Source organism: Quercus lobata, chromosome 5, assembly GCF_001633185.2.
Source record: "Quercus lobata isolate SW786 chromosome 5, ValleyOak3.0 Primary Assembly, whole genome shotgun sequence".
NCBI classification, from domain to species: domain Eukaryota; kingdom Viridiplantae; phylum Streptophyta; class Magnoliopsida; order Fagales; family Fagaceae; genus Quercus; species Quercus lobata.
Genome location: NC_044908.1, coordinates 20,225,338 through 20,243,216, shown reverse-complemented (window position 1 = coordinate 20,243,216; position 17,879 = coordinate 20,225,338). Strand labels below are relative to the sequence as shown.

The following is a 17,879-nucleotide window of genomic DNA, read 5'->3' as shown; positions in this document are numbered from 1 at the left end:
CAATTCTGTTAGGTTCAGTTGAGGTGTCATGGCCCCTTGACTTTTCTAACACTTAGCATTGAGCTCAACCTACTGAATTTAACGGACATAAATTTCATTTCATTTCCTATTCTTTCTCATCTTCTCAGCAACCAAACATAATATTTTTTTTCTTCTTTTTTTTACACTTTTCTATGCGTCCTCTACAACTTTTAGCTTCCATTCTATAATTTACAATCTGGGCATGTTCTTGTTTCTGTAAAATATCATTAGAAGGAGAAGATGGATGGAATAGACAGAGCAAGAGGCTTTGAAAGGCCAAGGCGTAGCTTTAGCAGAAGCGTAAGCAGGAGCATGAACAAGAAAAGTTGGAGCATTGAAGATGTATTTTCAGGTGCTAGCCACTCTCTCCGAAACAGTCATGTTGATGAAGATGAAGAAGCTCTAAAATGGGCTGCCATAGAGAAATTACCCACCTATGATCGCCTCAGAGCAAGTATTATAAATTCTTTTATGGATAATGAGGTTCATGCTGACAAAATGAAGCACAAAAAAGTGGATGTAAGAAAGCTAGATTTGGATGACAGACAAAAATTCATCAACAGGTTTTTTAAGGTTGCTGAGGAAGATAATGAGAAGTTCTTGAAGAAGTTTAGAAATAGAATTGATAGGTAAGTTCTTTGTTACTCTCTCTCTCTCTCTCATGGGCTTCCTTCAACCATTCTGTATGTAATTATTATCTCAAAGGTGACAAGGGACGTTCTTCATGTTCCCTTTCTTTCTATATAGTTGAAGCAATATTTGACAGGACAAGTAACATATTTCCTTCTCTCGATAATGTATGAGTTTGTTGGGGTGAACCTAACTAAGTCAACTCAATTGAGTCAACACTCAACAATATCTAGGTTCAATTTTGTTCTAAATTGTTGTCTAATCTATTTGCTTATGTTTTAATTTTAGGGTTGGTATCCAACTTCCTACTGTTGAAGTTAGGTTTAATCATTTAACGATTGAAGCCGATTGCTATGTTGGCACAAGAGCTCTTCCCACTCTTCCAAATGTTGTCTGTAATATTGCAGAATCGGCACTTGGTTTGCTTGGGATTAGACTGGCTAAGAGAAGAAAATTAACAATTGTCAAGGATGCCTCAGGAATTATTAAGCCATCCAGGTATATATAAATTAAGGTTCTAATTTAGGATGTGCTTATTATCAAATTCAAGGAAGAATGACATCATTTGAGTTAAAAATCAACTTCAAGTTGTATTAGATTTCTAAAATGAAAAATGGAATATACAATGACAATAATATGTCATCAGGTGCTATTTATATAATCTAGTAAATTGCTGACTTTCCATTGAATATGCATAATTTTCTACAAAATATACTGACTTTCTCCCAAATCATACCATCTCCCAAAATGTACAGACTATCCCACAAAATATACAAATTTTCCCCAAAAAATAAATAAACTTTACCACCGAATGACCGAATATGTAGATTTTCCCACACAATATACAACATTTCCCACAAAATGAACAGAATTTCCCACCGAATATACAGATTTTCCTACAAAATGTACAAATTTTCCTACAGAATATATAGAATTTCTTGTGAGATGTTTAAACTTTTAAGCAAAATGTTTAAACTTTTCCCTGCAATATACAGACTTTTTTGCAAATTTGACCGGCTTTTCCATAGAATATACAACTTTCCCAAAAAATATATATACGGACTTTTCTATATAATTAACAAACTTTCCCGCGAAATATGCAGGCTTTCTCATAGAATATTCAGATTGTCCCACGAAATGTATAAACTTTCCCTAAAGAATATATAGATTTTCCCACAAAATGTACAAACTTCCCAATTAAATTAATAGACATTTTCACAAAATGTATAAACTTTCCTATAAAATATGCATACATTTTCGTGAAATGTAAAAACTTTCCTACAAAATACATAGACTTTCCTATAGAATGTACATTCATTCTTGGATGTATACTCCCTGTAATAGTTAAATGATCATACCCCTCCCCCACCTATCAAATTAAAAAAATGGATTAAACGATTGTACTGTTTCTAATTTTACTAATAGTTTTGAAGTAACCATTAGAATTTGTTTTGTTATAGGATGACCCTTTTGTTAGGGCCTCCATCTTCTGGGAAAACAACCCTTTTGCTGGCATTGGCCGGAAAATTGGACTCAAGCCTGAAGGTTAGCTCATGTCAACAATGACTAATTATTTTTTTTAAACAAAAGATAAAGGGTTGCCTTTTTTTCTTTATTAAAAAAACTGAAAAAAAAAAAAAAAAAAAAAAAAAAAAAAAAAAAAAAGAAAAGAAAAGACAAGGGTATCTAGCTAACAATAATTTCATGGAACAGGTTACAGGAAAAATCACTTACAATGGCCACAGGCTAAATGAATTTGAGCCTAAGAAGACATCTGCATACATTAGCCAAAATGATGTCCATGTTGGGGAAATGACTGTGAAAGAAATTCTAGATTTCTCTGCAAGGTGCCAAGGGGTTGGAACCCGATATGGTAATTTGCAAAAACAAAAATTATATTACTTTTTTACTTACTAATAATTATTCACCACATCAATTGTGGGGCCAGAGAATTCGTGGCCCAGGCCCACTCTACATTAGGGCCCAAGGCCTAAGCCGAGGAGAGCTATTACCGAAGACGCATAATGAAATCCCAAAAGAAGCATAAGGATGTTGCCGAGGACGACCTCATGCTCAGCACCTCACAAAATGCCTGAAGAAATGAGCAAATCCAGTATAGGGGCAGGACAAGGAAGAAAGCTGCCAACATCGTAATACAGAACCCTGTATCTGACAACCCCATACTCTAAATCATGCCATTTAACTTTTCCAACGACCCCTAACCACTCTAGGTATGGATTGACAGGACAGGTCTGCACCCCAGAAAGTAAAACTTACACGTGGACCCTAAAAGGGGAAACGAACACTAGTATAAAAAGGGAAAGAAAGCAAATGGAAAGGGGGGGCCCTGGAGGAGGAAAAATCCTGCAAATGGGAGAAAAGGGAAGGGTACAATGCTCCTCGGACGCTGTTTGAGGACTTAAACCCTGCAACCCGCATTAATAGAAGGCTTAATTAGTCAAGCCAAGTCCACCCATAGAGAAGCTTTCATAGAAATCCCGATCAAACTGCTAACCTGTGACTAAGGTCCTGCCTTTCAAGCCCACTCTCTACAAATCATGTTGTTAGGGCCCTTTACTTACGAGTCCAACGTCATACTTGGGTCGTTAAATAATCGTGTCCTTACATCAGTAATTTGTAAAAATTTTAAAAAATAATTTGTGCACTTAGCATTTTCTTATGTTAATTAATCCCTATGTTTTTGTTCTAAAAAATTATAACAATTTTATCAATTTTATTTTGGAATAGAACTCTTAACTGAACTTGCTAAAAGAGAAAAGGATGCGGGGATATTTCCGGAGGTAGAAGTCGATCTTTTTATGAAGGTACATACTACATATGCATGTAGGACATATATTTAAATTTAGTATATAATATTAATTTGTTCACACTTAATTTTTGATATTTTAGTTATCTTCCAAGTTAATAATTGTTGTTGGTATTTCTTCAATTTAGGCAACAGCAATGGAAGGAGTTGAGAGCAGTCTCATTACTGACTATACCCTCAGAGTAAGTTAAACCACAAAATATGGTCTTCTATTTGAGGAACTGTGTTTCACTATCAAAATTTTATTTCTTAAATCCTTATTACTGATAGCTTCGTTCTTCATGTCATTTAAAATTATTTTTATTGCTACGAAGTTCCAACCAAGCCACTTCTTTTATATATATATTTTTTTTAATGGAAAAGTTAACATATGCTCGCATTGGTTTAGGAAATATTTTTAAAAACTTTTTTTTTAGGAAAAAAAAGACTAATATAAAAATTGTAGCATCTGGGGTTGATTGAAAATTTATTTTAATCCTCTAACTTTACTTTTGTTCAATTGAATCATCTAGTTTTCAAATTTATTTAATTCAAATCTTTCATCCAATTCTGTTAAAAAATTTCCGTTAATTATGAAAATTCCTAATAAAAAAAGATTTTTTGGAAAAAAAATATAAAATAAAAAATCTATAAATTTTTTTTTTATTAATTTTATAGATTTTAACATGTGATTTGTAATGGCATTTTTTTAACGAAGCTGGACAAAAGATTTGCATTGAATAAATTTGAAATTTAGATAATTCAATTAAACTAAGTAAAGTTAGTGAACTGAAATGAATTTTAGTCAAACTTAAAAAGAGCAATTTGCATTTTAACCAAAAAGTAACTATTTTTTTTTATAGCTTTTAATATTTCATATAAAAGTTTGAATCAAAACTTTCTTAAAATGGTTTTATTAGTAAATACAATAAGGGCAAGTCTATAGCGGATACTTTTACTGCTTTCAGTTTCTCACATATTAGGAGACAAGGTAATTTTGCTATTCATAATATTGCTAGACTTGTTAGCGATTTCTTGGTGTGAATGGAGAATGTTCCTCCACACCTCAATACTATAATCTTTGCCGATGTAGCTAATATTTCTTAATAAAGTTACACTCTCTCTCTCTCTCTCTCTCTCTCTCTCTCTCTCTCTCTCTCTCTCTCTCTCTCTCTCTCTCTCTCTCTCTCTCTCTCTCTCTCTCTCTCTCTCTAAAGGGATTCCATTCATGACCTTTTAGCAACTCAATTCCAACTTTTGAGTTGAACAGATTTTAGGGCTTGATATATGCAAAGACACCATTGTTGGAGATGAAATGCGACGAGGGATATCGGGTGGACAGAAAAAACGAGTAACAACAGGTTAATTAACAATTTAAGATTCTTATTTATCTTATAATTAGCTAACTACAAGAATTCAATTTCATTTTTTTTTCTACCTAATTGCATTCTTTATATGAAAAGTGGAGATAGGATTAAAAGAAGAATTGTAAGATTATATATATAGTAACATATGTTTAACAAAAAAAATAATGTTAGTATCACATACTTTCACGCACTTTTTGTCTAATTGTCTTATATAACATACTGCGATTGATTATCCGTTACTATCATATGTACCTACTTTTTTTTTCTTCATAACCAATAATGTATCACGTAAGATAATTGTGGCAAAATGTATAATACTAGCGCTATTGTTAAAAATATAATATTAACTCATCACCCCCACCCTCATCAAAAAAAAAAAAAAAAAATTATAATCTTAAAGTCAACCTTTACCCTTTCTTTGAGGAAATGTCAACCTTGACCTTGTATACAATACCGCATTTTTTAAGAATAAAAATGTCTCATGCGCATCCATTTTTTAAGAATAAAATTCCAAATTAGAGGTCCATGGAACCGGAGGAAATTACACTATTAAAATAACGAAGTATACCTTGAGCAACATTCTTAAGTGGTAATGGGATTAGTTTATCTTAATAAGCCATATAATTATAACAACCTTGGATATGTATCTTAGATATATATCATCAATTGATCACAAATTTTAATTAATTCAATTAATAAAATATTTTGTCATTCGAACAATGAATGTGACATCAAATCTTGCTTATACAAGAAAATAATCCTATAACCATAGTTATTACTACCTACTACTATGCACTTTTAGCGTAATAGTCACTCTACACGTACAAAGTTCTTATAAGATAGGAGGTAAAGGCCGAAAATCAAGTCTCTAAGAAAAAACTACAAACATATATATACTTAGATTATACTAGAGTAGAATTACTATATTGTATAAAAAAATAATAATGATAAATTAAAAAAAATATTACTACCCAAAGTATGATTGCATGCATATGTAGGGATAGGTTTCAACTCGAGTGGATTCATTATGAAAATAATAAATAATAAACCCAAGTTTTGGAACAATGTCAGCTTAATTAAGTATCAACTGGGCCTAGTATGTGTTACTAATAGGAGTATTTTAAAGAGTAGCTTATCTAGAATTGGTTGTTTTCATGGCAAAAATTTGGTCAATATACAGGAGAGATGATTGTTGGCCCCACAAAAACACTATTCATGGATGAGATATCAACTGGTCTAGATAGCTCCACAGCATACCAAATAGTGAAATGCTTGCAGCAGATTGTACACCTCACTGAGGCCACCATATTGATGTCCCTACTCCAGCCTGCTCCTGAGACGTTCGATCTGTTTGATGATATCATTCTCCTATCAGAGGGTCAGATTGTCTACCAAGGCCCACGAGAGTACATACTCCAATTCTTTGAAACATGTGGCTTCCAGTGTCCAGAGAGAAAGGGCACCGCTGATTTCTTGCAAGAGGTAAACTTATCAACAAATACATCCATTTCATAATAATTTTCTTTATCATCATGGCAAACTAGTAGTCTATTTTTGGTGTAAGCAAATTTAAATTTCAGATCTCTTATTTGAAAATAAAACATTTTACTAATTAAATTAACTATTCGAAAATAAAACACTTTACTAATTAAGTTAACTAGAATTCACTATGATAAACCTAGTTTAATATGGTAGCATGAAACATACCTTGTGAATAGGTCCCCCCAAAAAAAAATTTTAATATATATATAATTATTTTAATTTTTTCAAAATTTAGTCTATAAAAATAAGAGTTCCCCACCCCCAAAAAAGATATTTGAATTAGTCTAATGATGTTCTTAAAAAGAATAATTGGTCTAATAGTTATAGAAATATAACTTTATTTTTTGCAATTCTATTTTTTATTGTAAAATGTACTCTTATATCTGTTAAATATTTGATAAAGTTTGACATCAAACATATTTGAATCTATCTTTTTTAACCCGTTATGTGACGATTAACAAGTCATTAACTCATTAAAAAAATCTTGTCACTAAAACTACACATGAAATGTGTTTTTAGCTGCCACATAATAAGTTAGAGTAAGATAGTTTTAAATATGTTTGGAGCCTAACTTATTCCTCCAAGTTTTTAATCATTCATATTTTTGAAAATTTCATTAGTTCAATTGAAAGATTTTTTACTTACTTTAGTATAAAATTTGATAATTTGTATATAAAATGAAACTTTTAAAGAATTTCAATATGAAAATGAAAAAAATGAATTTTACTTTATAAAAGATTGCCATCAAACATAATTTTAATTGAAAATACTAAGCTCTTTTTTATTTTTGTTGGGTGTGTGTGTATATATAACTTATCAAATAAAAAAGTGTGTGTGTGTGTGTGGGGGGGGGGGGGGGGGGGGGGGGTTGTCTTGATAAATATATTAGTGCCGCAACTTGGCCCCCTTAAACAAAAATTGCTGACTCTGCCCCTTCTTGTGGAGGATCAAATATAAGCCTTGAGCCTTATGGCTAATTCAGGCCCATTAATCTAATAGTTTAGTTATTAGCTTGATCCCATTTGTGAGGACAAGGTTTCTCTCCAATTTAGTTTGGAGAAAAACCCTTCAAATTCCTACTATATCTTTTTACTTGATGTAAATTTTGATAATCTAATCGTTAGATTACATGTTCTTTATATTCTTAACGTGCATGCCAAATTTCGTTGAAATCGGATATTATTTATTATTCAAACGATAAACTTATTTTTATGCATAATTTTAGACCATAAAAATTTGAAATTTAAACATTTAATTGATAACATATCTATTAATCTTTGATCTTTTTAAAATTTTGCAAGCATGGAGGATATAATAAGAACATGCAACCCAACGATTAGATTTTCAAATTTCACATCTAATAAAAAGATATAGGATGAGTTTGATGGGTTTCTGTCTAAACTAGTTTGAAGATAAACATTTTCCCATTTGTGAACAAATCTGCGTGAGTTCTAATTGGCTTTTGGCAACTCAACATTTTTAGTAAGGAAAATGTTTCTCTCCAAACCAGTTCAAAGAAAAACTTTTCAAATTCCTCTTATATATTTTTGTTGGATATAAATTTTGAAAATCTAACCGTTAGATTGCATGTTTTTATTATATCATATATGCTTGCAAAATGTTTAAATTGCAAGTTCTTACGGTATAAAATTATGCATAAAAAATAAGTTTATTAATAGAATAGTAAATAACAACCAATTTGAACAAAATTTGACATTTGTGTTAAGAATATAAAGAAAATACAATCCAATAGTTAGATTTCAAAATTCATATAAAATAATTCGAAGGGTTTCTCTCCAAAATCCAAACTAATTTGGAGAGAAAATTTTTTTCCTTTTAGTAATAAATTGTGCTAAGGTCGACTCTATAATGAATAGTCCTAGGGGGTAATACAAAATTTAGCTAATCTACATAATAATATCTAAAATTTGAACGGTATCATTTAATGTTATCACGCTCCTATTAAGCCACATCATTAGCCACACCACCTATTTTTATTAATTTGTTTCTCTAATTTTTTATAATAATTAAATATATTAAATCATCTAAGATATTATTATAAGAATAAATAAATAAATTGTCTTGGATGAAGTGTAAAGTTAATCAGTTAATATATTCAATATTATAAAAAATTTAAAAGAATAAATCAATAAAAAAAAATGGTGATATGGTTGTTGATTCGGTCCAGTTTGGTCCATTTTTGCCCATTTTAGCTCACTTACGTCCATTTTGGTCTACATTGGTACATTCAGTCTAGTTTTGGTGCACTAGATCTATTTCAATACACTTTAGTCCATTCGGTCAATTTTGGTTTATTTTGGTCCAATTTGATCCTTTCAATCTACTTCAAGTCATCTCAGTCCATTTCAGTGCACTTACTTAAAAATAGGAAAAGACATATATGGGTTGAGATTACCTATTCTAAATCCGACTTGTAGGTACTTAAGAATTCTTGGCTTTGGCTTTGGCTTTTTGGCTTGATTGCATTGCCTTGCCTTGCCTTGAATTCTTTTTATCCCACATTGGAAGGATGACTTCCCTCCTTCTACCTTATAAGGCATGAACCAATGAGAAAGAGTACCACTAGTTTGGTTAAAAGCCAAAGCCAAAGCCAAGAATTCTTAAGTACCTACACGACTTTATTAAAAAATATAGATGACAAAAATTAATATTATTTTTAATTATTTAATTTAATGATCCATGGTTATTATCTTTTTTATATTCTTTTTTCCCCTTAGGTGATATTTGTATTTTAGTTTTTTTAGTGAATTACTCAATTCTAGTGTTTTTAGATGATATAATTTTAATTTGAAGACTAATTTCCAAATCAAATAGAAAATAGGAGATTGTTATAACTATGGTTCTCTAAAGCTTTTAAATGATTCACCATGACAAAAATTCATTTACAAATTAATTAATTGTCCCCTTCATTCTCTAACAAGAATGATGATATATATTTTCATACAAGTACTCAAAATAATTAATATGACAAAACAAGGTTGCACAAAGCAAGTTGCTTATGTTGATGACTTTATTGTGTTGTTCGAAAAAGCACTAAACTTTTTATTGAACAAAAATTAAAATAAAAAATATCGACACAAAAAATTGTAACAGTCCCCACGCATTATGTGGGCCTATGACTAGTTATAGATTTGATGTGGGTAAGATTGGATAATATGTGTGATATATAACAATCTTTTATCTTATTGACATTTTTTGCTCTCACTTAGAAGAAGAATTTGGTTCCAAATTAACTTTCTTTCATATTATTGTAACTATCAAATTATCAAGAATAAAAATAAAAAATCATCTCTAATTGACTATAAATAGCATTATTTGTGTAAATAATTGTAATGCCTATAATAATTTTGGTGCTTTTTAAAAAATCTTTTCTAAAAACAATGTTTGAAGAAATTATACCAAGGGGGCAGAGAGAGAGAGAGAGAGAGGGATTTTTAAAAGGCCAATTTTTTTAGGGAAAAAGTCATTACTTAATTAATCAATTTATCAGTGCATAATAATTAATCACAAGTTATTCGATATAATTCTTATAGGTTACGTCAAGGAAGGATCAAGCGCAATATTGGACAGATAGAACAAGACCATACCACTACACATCAGTGTCTGAATTCGCTAGCCAGTTCAAGCGATTCCATGTGGGCATGCAGCTTGAAAATGAGTTGTCAATACCTTATAACAAGGCCAATGGCCATAGGGCAGCTCTAGTTTTCAAGAAATATTCAGTCCCAAAAATGGAACTCTTAAAGGCATGCTTTGACAAAGAATGGCTATTGATTAAGAGGAACTCTTTTATCTATGTGTTCAAGACGGTACAAATTATTATAGGGGCAATCATACTGGCCACACTTTTTTTGAGGACAACAATGAACACAAGGAATGAAGAAGATGGGGCAGTATATATTGGAGCACTACTATTTTCCATGATGATTAACATGTTCAATGGCTTTGCTGAGGTATCACTGACCATTGCAAGGCTTCCAGTATTTTTCAAGCAGAGAGACATCCTCTTTCACCCAGTTTGGACTTTCACACTACCAAACATGGTTCTCCGGATCCCCATATCTGTTCTCGAGTCCGTTGTTTGGACAGTCATTACATACTACTCCATAGGATTTGCCCCTGAAGCTAGCAGGTAATTAAACCAATCTTTCAATATCTATCTCCCATTGGTTAATATGGTTTGGTGCATAACAAAAGTGATGTTAATGGTGGATCTATGTGAAATGATATTGGTTCAATTATAACTGACCATGTTAACCATTGTGAAAAAATGTTAAGAAATGTGTCACTAGTTCCACTTTAACATAATACCTTCTTGATAGGCCAAAAATATATTAATCCCTTTGGTAATTTAATCAAATTAATTAGCTAAGTGAAATTAATTAGATTCAATTACATACAATAAGTGTGGTACCACAAACAAATCACCAACTAAGTTAAATGCAGCGGAAAATAAATTTGACACAGGTTATTTATTTACAAATGGAAAAAACCATTGAGGCAAAAACCCTACCGGATGAATTTAAAGTCACCACTCCCAAGAATCAACTATTATCAAAACTAGCGATTACAAGTAAAAGAAATCCTAGTACCTAATACTAACCTCTAGTTGAATTCTTAACACAATATCCAATTAGACTTGTGATGTAACAGCAATATCTATGTTTAGTGCATAAATCCCAGTACGTGACTAACCAATGATGCACGAATCTCAGTACGTGATTAACACACCAACTTGAGGAAGATGTTGGCTACAAAGTTTTTCAGTTCATCTAACAATGAAGATCAGGAAGCTCCTTGGTCACAAAACTCTTGGCGCAAAGACGTAGTAGCTTCTAGAGAGAATATGATGAACTAGGGAAAATTCTGTCTCCGGTTTCAATTTGCATGCACAATGACTTTTCATCAAGTTGCATCACCTTGCATTCCTTTGACAACCCTTAAAATAATCTCTATATATGTCTAGGATTGTGAGAAAAGAAACCCTACACAAATATACATGAATATGCATGAAATCAGATCTGGAAATCTAAATTTCGTAATTCTCGATAGATACAACTTCTGTCGAGCTGCTGTGGAGTATCAGCATTAAACCTCGATAGATATGATCTGTTAAACTATATGTCGAGTTTTAATGAACAGCACTTTTTCACTTGTTTCTTTGACAGATTTGCATGCTTTCAATACTAAACTTGAACTCGTATTCCTTGAAGCACTAAATTCATCCTAAATCTACCCAATTACAAGTAAAGTGTGTTTTGTTAAAAAATTAACCAATTTACATAACATATCTCTCTAACAAGTTCCGCATATGTCCTAACACTTTTGAGGCACTAAAAAATTCCAGACAATTGAACATTCTATCCCAACCCCATGGACAGGTTCTTCAAGCAACTACTGTTGGTATTTCTGTTCCAACAAATGGCTGCTGGGCTCTTTAGGCTCATCTCTGCAGTCTGCAGGACTGTGATCATTGCCAACACTTGTGGAACTCTCACTCTCCTATTTGTGTTCCTACTTGGAGGTTTCATCCTTCCTAGAGGTTAGTGAAAAATCAAAATTTTTAACATAGATTTCAAAGCAGCGAAAACCTTTCTTAAAAACAAAAAAATTTACATTACAGATTGTTGAACTAATTCAAAATTTGGTTTGATTATAACAGGTGAAATTCTAAAATGGTGGGTTTGGGGCTACTGGGTCTCACCTATGTCATACGGTTTCAATGCCATTGCTGTAAATGAAATGTTTGCTCCGAGGTGGATGAACAAATTGGTATATTTTTACATTATACAGCCCATGCATATTTTTAGAAACATATTGAAACAAAGTTCAAAAGATAAGAACAAATTAAGAGAATTATGCTTTTGGTTCGCTAAAAAAATACCACTACAGGCTTCAGATAATGCAACCAGATTGGGTGTCGCAGTCCTTGAGAGCTTCGGTGTTTTCTCTGACAAAAACTGGTACTGGATTGGCGCAGGAGGACTGCTCGGGTTCACGGTTCTATTTAACGTCCTATACACCTTAGCACTTATGTACCTTAACCGTAAGGACAACATTCTGTGTGCATGTGAATTTGCGATTTCAATCTGTTTTCTTCAAAGTGACAATTTTTTATCTTTTCTCTTGTTCAATACACTAGCAATGGGAAAGCCACAAGCAATAATATCTGAAGAAGCTGCAGAAGAGATGGAAGCCGACTATAAAGAACCAAGTCTGAGAAGACCCGTGTCAAAGAGAGATTCTACTTCTCAATTATTGTCTCCTTCTGATGGAAACAATACAAGTATGCAACAAAACATTATTGGCAATTTTAGTCTTTTGCACAGTCAATCATCAATGTGAATTTCATTATGTTATTTGTTGCCTTACATGGACTCGGATTCACTCAGGAGAAATGGAAATCATGACTATGAGCAGCCGATCTAATAGTAATGGAATAAGTAGAAATGCTGATTCGACTCTTGAGATAGCCAATGATGTTGCTCCCAAGAGAGGAATGGTTCTCCCATTCACTCCTTTGGCAATGTCTTTCGACAGTGTGAATTACTACGTGGACATGCCCGCTGTAATTGTCTACTGCCCATCTTCCATTCTCTTTCTACCAAAAAAAGATTATATGTAATCATATATTATTTAAACATAGAATGGTGTCTCTAAATTAAGAATTTTTAAGTCTAGCTAAACTACCTCTATCACTTTATGGTTTGACCAGGAAATGAAGGAACAAGGAGTAGCAGATGACAGGCTCCAATTACTTCGAGGAGTAATGGGGGCATTTAGGCCGGGGGTCTTAACAGCACTTATGGGAGTCAGTGGAGCCGGAAAGACAACATTGATGGATGTTTTAGCAGGAAGAAAAACAGGTGGTTACATCGAAGGTGATATTAGAATCTCTGGATTCCCTAAGATACAAGAAACGTTTGCAAGAATTTCTGGTTACTGTGAACAAACTGACATTCACTCGCCTCAAGTCACTGTGCAAGAATCCTTGATTTATTCAGCTTTCCTTCGTCTCCCTAAAGAAGTCAACATTGAAGAAAAGATGGTGTGAATTTAATATAACTCTTATAAACTGTTCTAAACCTCGTATGTAGCAACCTATAGGGGCTAAAACAATTCTTCTTGGGTTTATTCTTTTCAGATTTTTGTTCATGAAGTAATGGAATTGGTGGAGCTAGACAATCTGAAGGATGCTATAGTGGGGCTTCCAGGAATTACAGGGTTGTCAACAGAACAGCGGAAGAGGCTGACAATTGCAGTTGAGCTTGTTGCCAATCCTTCAATCATTTTCATGGATGAACCAACTTCAGGTCTTGATGCAAGGGCAGCAGCCATTGTCATGAGGACTGTGAGAAATACTGTAGATACTGGAAGAACAGTCGTGTGCACCATTCACCAGCCTAGCATTGATATTTTTGAAGCCTTTGATGATCTACTATTGATGAAGAGAGGACAAGTCATCTACTCTGGACCTTTGGGCCAAAATTCTCACAAAATCATAGAATATTTTGAGGTATTTTTTTCTACTTGATATTTTTCTTCATCCATTAGTTATAAAAGCATAATGCACTAACTGATTCAATACTCATTTTGCAGGCAATTCCTGGAGTCCCAAAAATCAAAGAGAAGTGCAACCCTGCAACATGGATGCTTGAAGTGAGCTCAATGGCCGCAGAAGTTAGGCTTGAAATTGACTTTGCTGAACACTTCAAGTCATCGTCCTTGCATCAGTAAGTCAAGATATTCATCATAGAAATACAAGAGCAAGAGTGATTACCAGTCTTGATCAAACATATGCATTTATGTGCAGGAGAAATAAGGCCTTGGTAAAAGAGTTAAGCACTCCACCACCCGGAGCAGTGGACCTATATTTTGCCACACAGTTCTCTCAATCCACATGGGGGCAGTTCAAATCTTGTTTATGGAAGACATGGTGGACTTATTGGAGAAGTCCCGATTATAACCTTGTTAGATTCTTTTTCACCTTGGCTGCCGCCCTAATGGTTGGGACAATTTTCTGGAAAGTCGGAACTAAAAGGTCTTCTGTTTCCTTCAAATAATATAATTTGAATTATCTCATTGATTTTATGGGCAAAATAACTCAAACCTTCATCATTCTGTTGACTAATTTTTTTCAATGTCTAAAATATTTTATGGTATAGGGAGGCTGCAAGTGATCTTACTGCGATACTTGGAGCAATGTATGCAGCTGTAGTGTTTTTAGGAATTAATAATTGCTCAACAGTACAACCGATAGTAGCCATTGAAAGAACAGTGTTTTATCGAGAAAGAGCTGCAGGGATGTACTCTGCATTGCCTTATGCCCTTGCACAGGTTTGAATGCATTATTATTATCATTTTACTCTCAATGACTTCATGTCTTAAATAGGGAATATTAGGCATTCTAACATATTTTATATATTAAGACAACTTTTATCAGATTGTTGAAGAAACTTAACTATTTGAGTTCATGAATTATGCTCATCTGTAAAACGTCCACTTGGCTGTTCACATAGTAGGCTCTCATTTTGTATGGTACTCCACTATCAAAAGAGTGTTAATTTCAGTAGTATCGTTGCAAATTACACTGGATTGTCTTTGATCTTTAAAGATCTAAATTTTCTAGGAGACCTCATTTGTTTTACAAGAGTACTCAAATTTTTCCAACCATATATTGAATTTCTAGGCCCGATTTTCACAAAGAGAACTTTTTAGTAGAATGTTAGCACTCAGTTCAATCGTTTCTAAATAAGAAAATAACTTTAATGTTTGATATGCAGGTGATTACTGAAATACCGTATGTGCTTGTTCAAACTTCATATTATACACTTATTGTGTATGCCATGGTGGGATTTCAATGGACAGCCACAAAATTCTTCTGGTTCTTCTTTGTCTCCTTGTTCTCCTTCCTATACTTCACATATTATGGAATGATGACTGTTTCCATGACACCAAACCACCAAGTAGCATCCATTTTTGCAGCAGCATTCTATTCTGTCTTCAATCTTTTCTCAGGCTTCTTTATCCCAGGACCTGTAAGCACCCAGTACTATTTCTCCTTTCAAAAATAACTTTTTAGGAATAAGCTAAATTATTCATTTTGACATATATTTCATTGATTTTTTAACTTTCAGAAAATTCCAAAGTGGTGGGTTTGGTATTATTGGATTTGCCCAGTAGCATGGACGTTGTATGGATTGATTGTGTCACAATATGGTGATATGGAGGCCACCATTAAAGTGCCTGGGATGGTAACTGACCCCACTATCAGTTGGTATATTGAAAACCATTTTGGGTATGATCCCAATTTCATGGGGCCTGTTGCTGGAGTTTTGGTTGGCTTCGCAGCCTTCTTTGCAATCATGTTTGCCTACTGCATAAAGACTCTAAACTTCCAGATCAGATAGAAGAGAGTTATGAAAGAAATTCTTGTTATAGCAGTTTCTACTAATCAAAATGATTCCTATATATATATATATATATATATATGTTAAGGATTTGTATTTGGTGGTCTACAAATGTCGTTTGTGAGGCTTGATGGAATTCAAGCCAAGGTGGAGATTTGTAGAATATGGCTTGAATAAGGAGTTCGACCCCTTGTTGGATTTGGATAAGGAAGGAATTTGTTCATTTTGGGTTACTATTGTTGGAAGTTATCAAGCTCTATTAGAAGTCTTGTCTACTACTTGATTTGGAATTCTTTTTGGAATAAGAATGATTCTCCTTTTGTGTGTGGAAAAAAAATCTAGTCCTTCTTGGTTTTGGATATACTAGCCGACTCAAATCTCCTATATAAGCATAGTGCTGCTACGAAAAATTAGAGAGAAAGAGAAGAGTGTGTGTGTGAGAAAAATGCTCTCTCTTTTTTGTTTGGTTATTTGATATTTGTGAGTTGCAATTTGGAATAGTGAGAGAGGTTTGTTATCGCTTGGTTTTGGTTTTGCGGTTTGGTGATTTGTTCTCTCTTTGATTTGTGCACAATTGGTATTCGGTATTTGGTATTTGTGAGCCTATGGTTCTTTGGTTTGTATTTAGTTCTTTGGTTTTGTATTTGTGAGAGAGAGCTATTTAGGTGTATTTGTGATTTGGGTTTGTGAGAGTGCCTCTACACCAATTTGTATTATCCCAAATTTAATATAGTGAAATTTATTCATTGTCACCCATAGATGTAGACTATTGCTGAACCACGTAAATTCTTGGTGTTTTGTGTCTATTTTCTTTTGGATTAATTTTCTTTGTTCCTATTGTTAGTTTGGAGATCTTTCACAAGTTTAAAATATTTTCACAATCAATCTTGGTAATTTGAGCTTCCGCTATTTTACAACAATATATACATATAACAGAAGCCATCCTTGACTGAAAATTCTGATAGTTGTACAAGGCTTCAATTTATTTTTGTAGGAAACTTGAGATGTCTTTTTTAATAATAAGTTCAGTTTAGTTAGAGAAATCTGAATGCAGGATGCCTTTTTTGGTTAGTTCATTACTATTCAGTTAGTGTTTTTTTATCAGTTCTTACCCAAAAAAAAAAAACGTTGTTTTATTAAAATGGTAATAATTGTTTTTTCTTTTGTTCTGTTTCAACCTTGTATTAGTCAATAATTATGCTATAACAACTCTACATATTTCCAATAGACTTACACCTAAAGATCTCAAGAATTTAAGACTGAAAGTAGTACCACAAAATCACTAATATAAAAAGGCAACAATGATTCAGTTCCATAATCCTCAATCCATTGGTGCCAGCTACACAGGTTTTTAACTTTTCCACATTTACTTACACACCTCAAAGTCCCTGAAAATGCCAAATAAATAAATAAATAAAAACCCATTTTCACACTGTTGAGACTTCAAAAAAAATCTCCTTCATTGTGCCAAGATTTTTGGCTTGGTAACTTCCATGTGCTGTAACAAATTTATACAATCAATATCTAATCTAATACTTCTAATACTAGCACAAGGTCAGAGAAAATTAGGTCCTATAGTTAAGCCTATTTTGATACGTAGGAAAAGTACCCACATAAACTTTTGCCACGAAGACAATTTTAAGTCACAAAAGCTCGATTGTTACACCATTTGAGAATTCTTTAAAATCAAACATGTTAAAAAACCAACCTAAAACGTCACACCCCAAAGAAAATTATAAAATCATTCATTGTAACCATACAGTCAAAACAGAACAAAAACCTTAAAAACTCTCTCATATATGCACTGAACTGTAATTTTTAGTTTCCAAATTTTCTTCAGTCCGTAACATTCCTTTGCTGCAACAACAAATACCCAATCAATTTCAAAGGTTGTGATTTTCTTTCTTCTTCAAATCAAGGTATTTTCTGTATTTTTAATTCCTTTCATTCCTGTCCTTTCTACAATAAACCTTCTCACAAAATGTTTGCCTTCTACAACAAACCTTCTCAATTTTATACATTTGCTTTTGTTAAATTTTTATCTATTATAGAAATAACAAAAGGATTGATTTTAGTCTTGGT

General features: G+C 32.9%; 1 protein-coding gene across 9 annotated transcripts; it reads left to right on the top strand.

Moving 5' to 3' along the window:
• The first annotated feature begins 261 nt into the window (after positions 1–261).
• LOC115991927 (ABC transporter G family member 29-like) lies at positions 262–15,797 on the top strand. Of its 9 annotated transcripts, XM_031115913.1 has the most exons (22): positions 307–650; positions 940–1,149; positions 2,112–2,196; positions 2,365–2,524; positions 3,400–3,476; positions 3,607–3,660; positions 4,728–4,818; positions 6,005–6,306; positions 9,921–10,519; positions 11,769–11,929; positions 12,050–12,159; positions 12,280–12,433; positions 12,530–12,673; positions 12,780–12,818; positions 12,861–12,955; positions 13,103–13,435; positions 13,532–13,903; positions 13,987–14,120; positions 14,201–14,428; positions 14,553–14,724; positions 15,171–15,425; positions 15,525–15,797. In XM_031115913.1, exons 1-22 carry the CDS (start codon positions 334–336, stop codon positions 15,795–15,797), a joined length of 4,365 nt encoding a protein of 1,454 aa, XP_030971773.1. In that variant the 5' UTR covers positions 307–333. The 9 variants fall into 9 exon arrangements, with proteins under 9 accessions (XP_030971767.1, XP_030971773.1, XP_030971776.1 ...); XM_031115907.1 differs by having other exon boundaries at positions 262–650; positions 12,780–12,955; XM_031115916.1 differs by lacking the exon at positions 12,780–12,818 and having other exon boundaries at positions 12,530–12,615; positions 12,857–12,955.
• Positions 15,798–17,879: the final 2,082 nt, after the last annotated feature.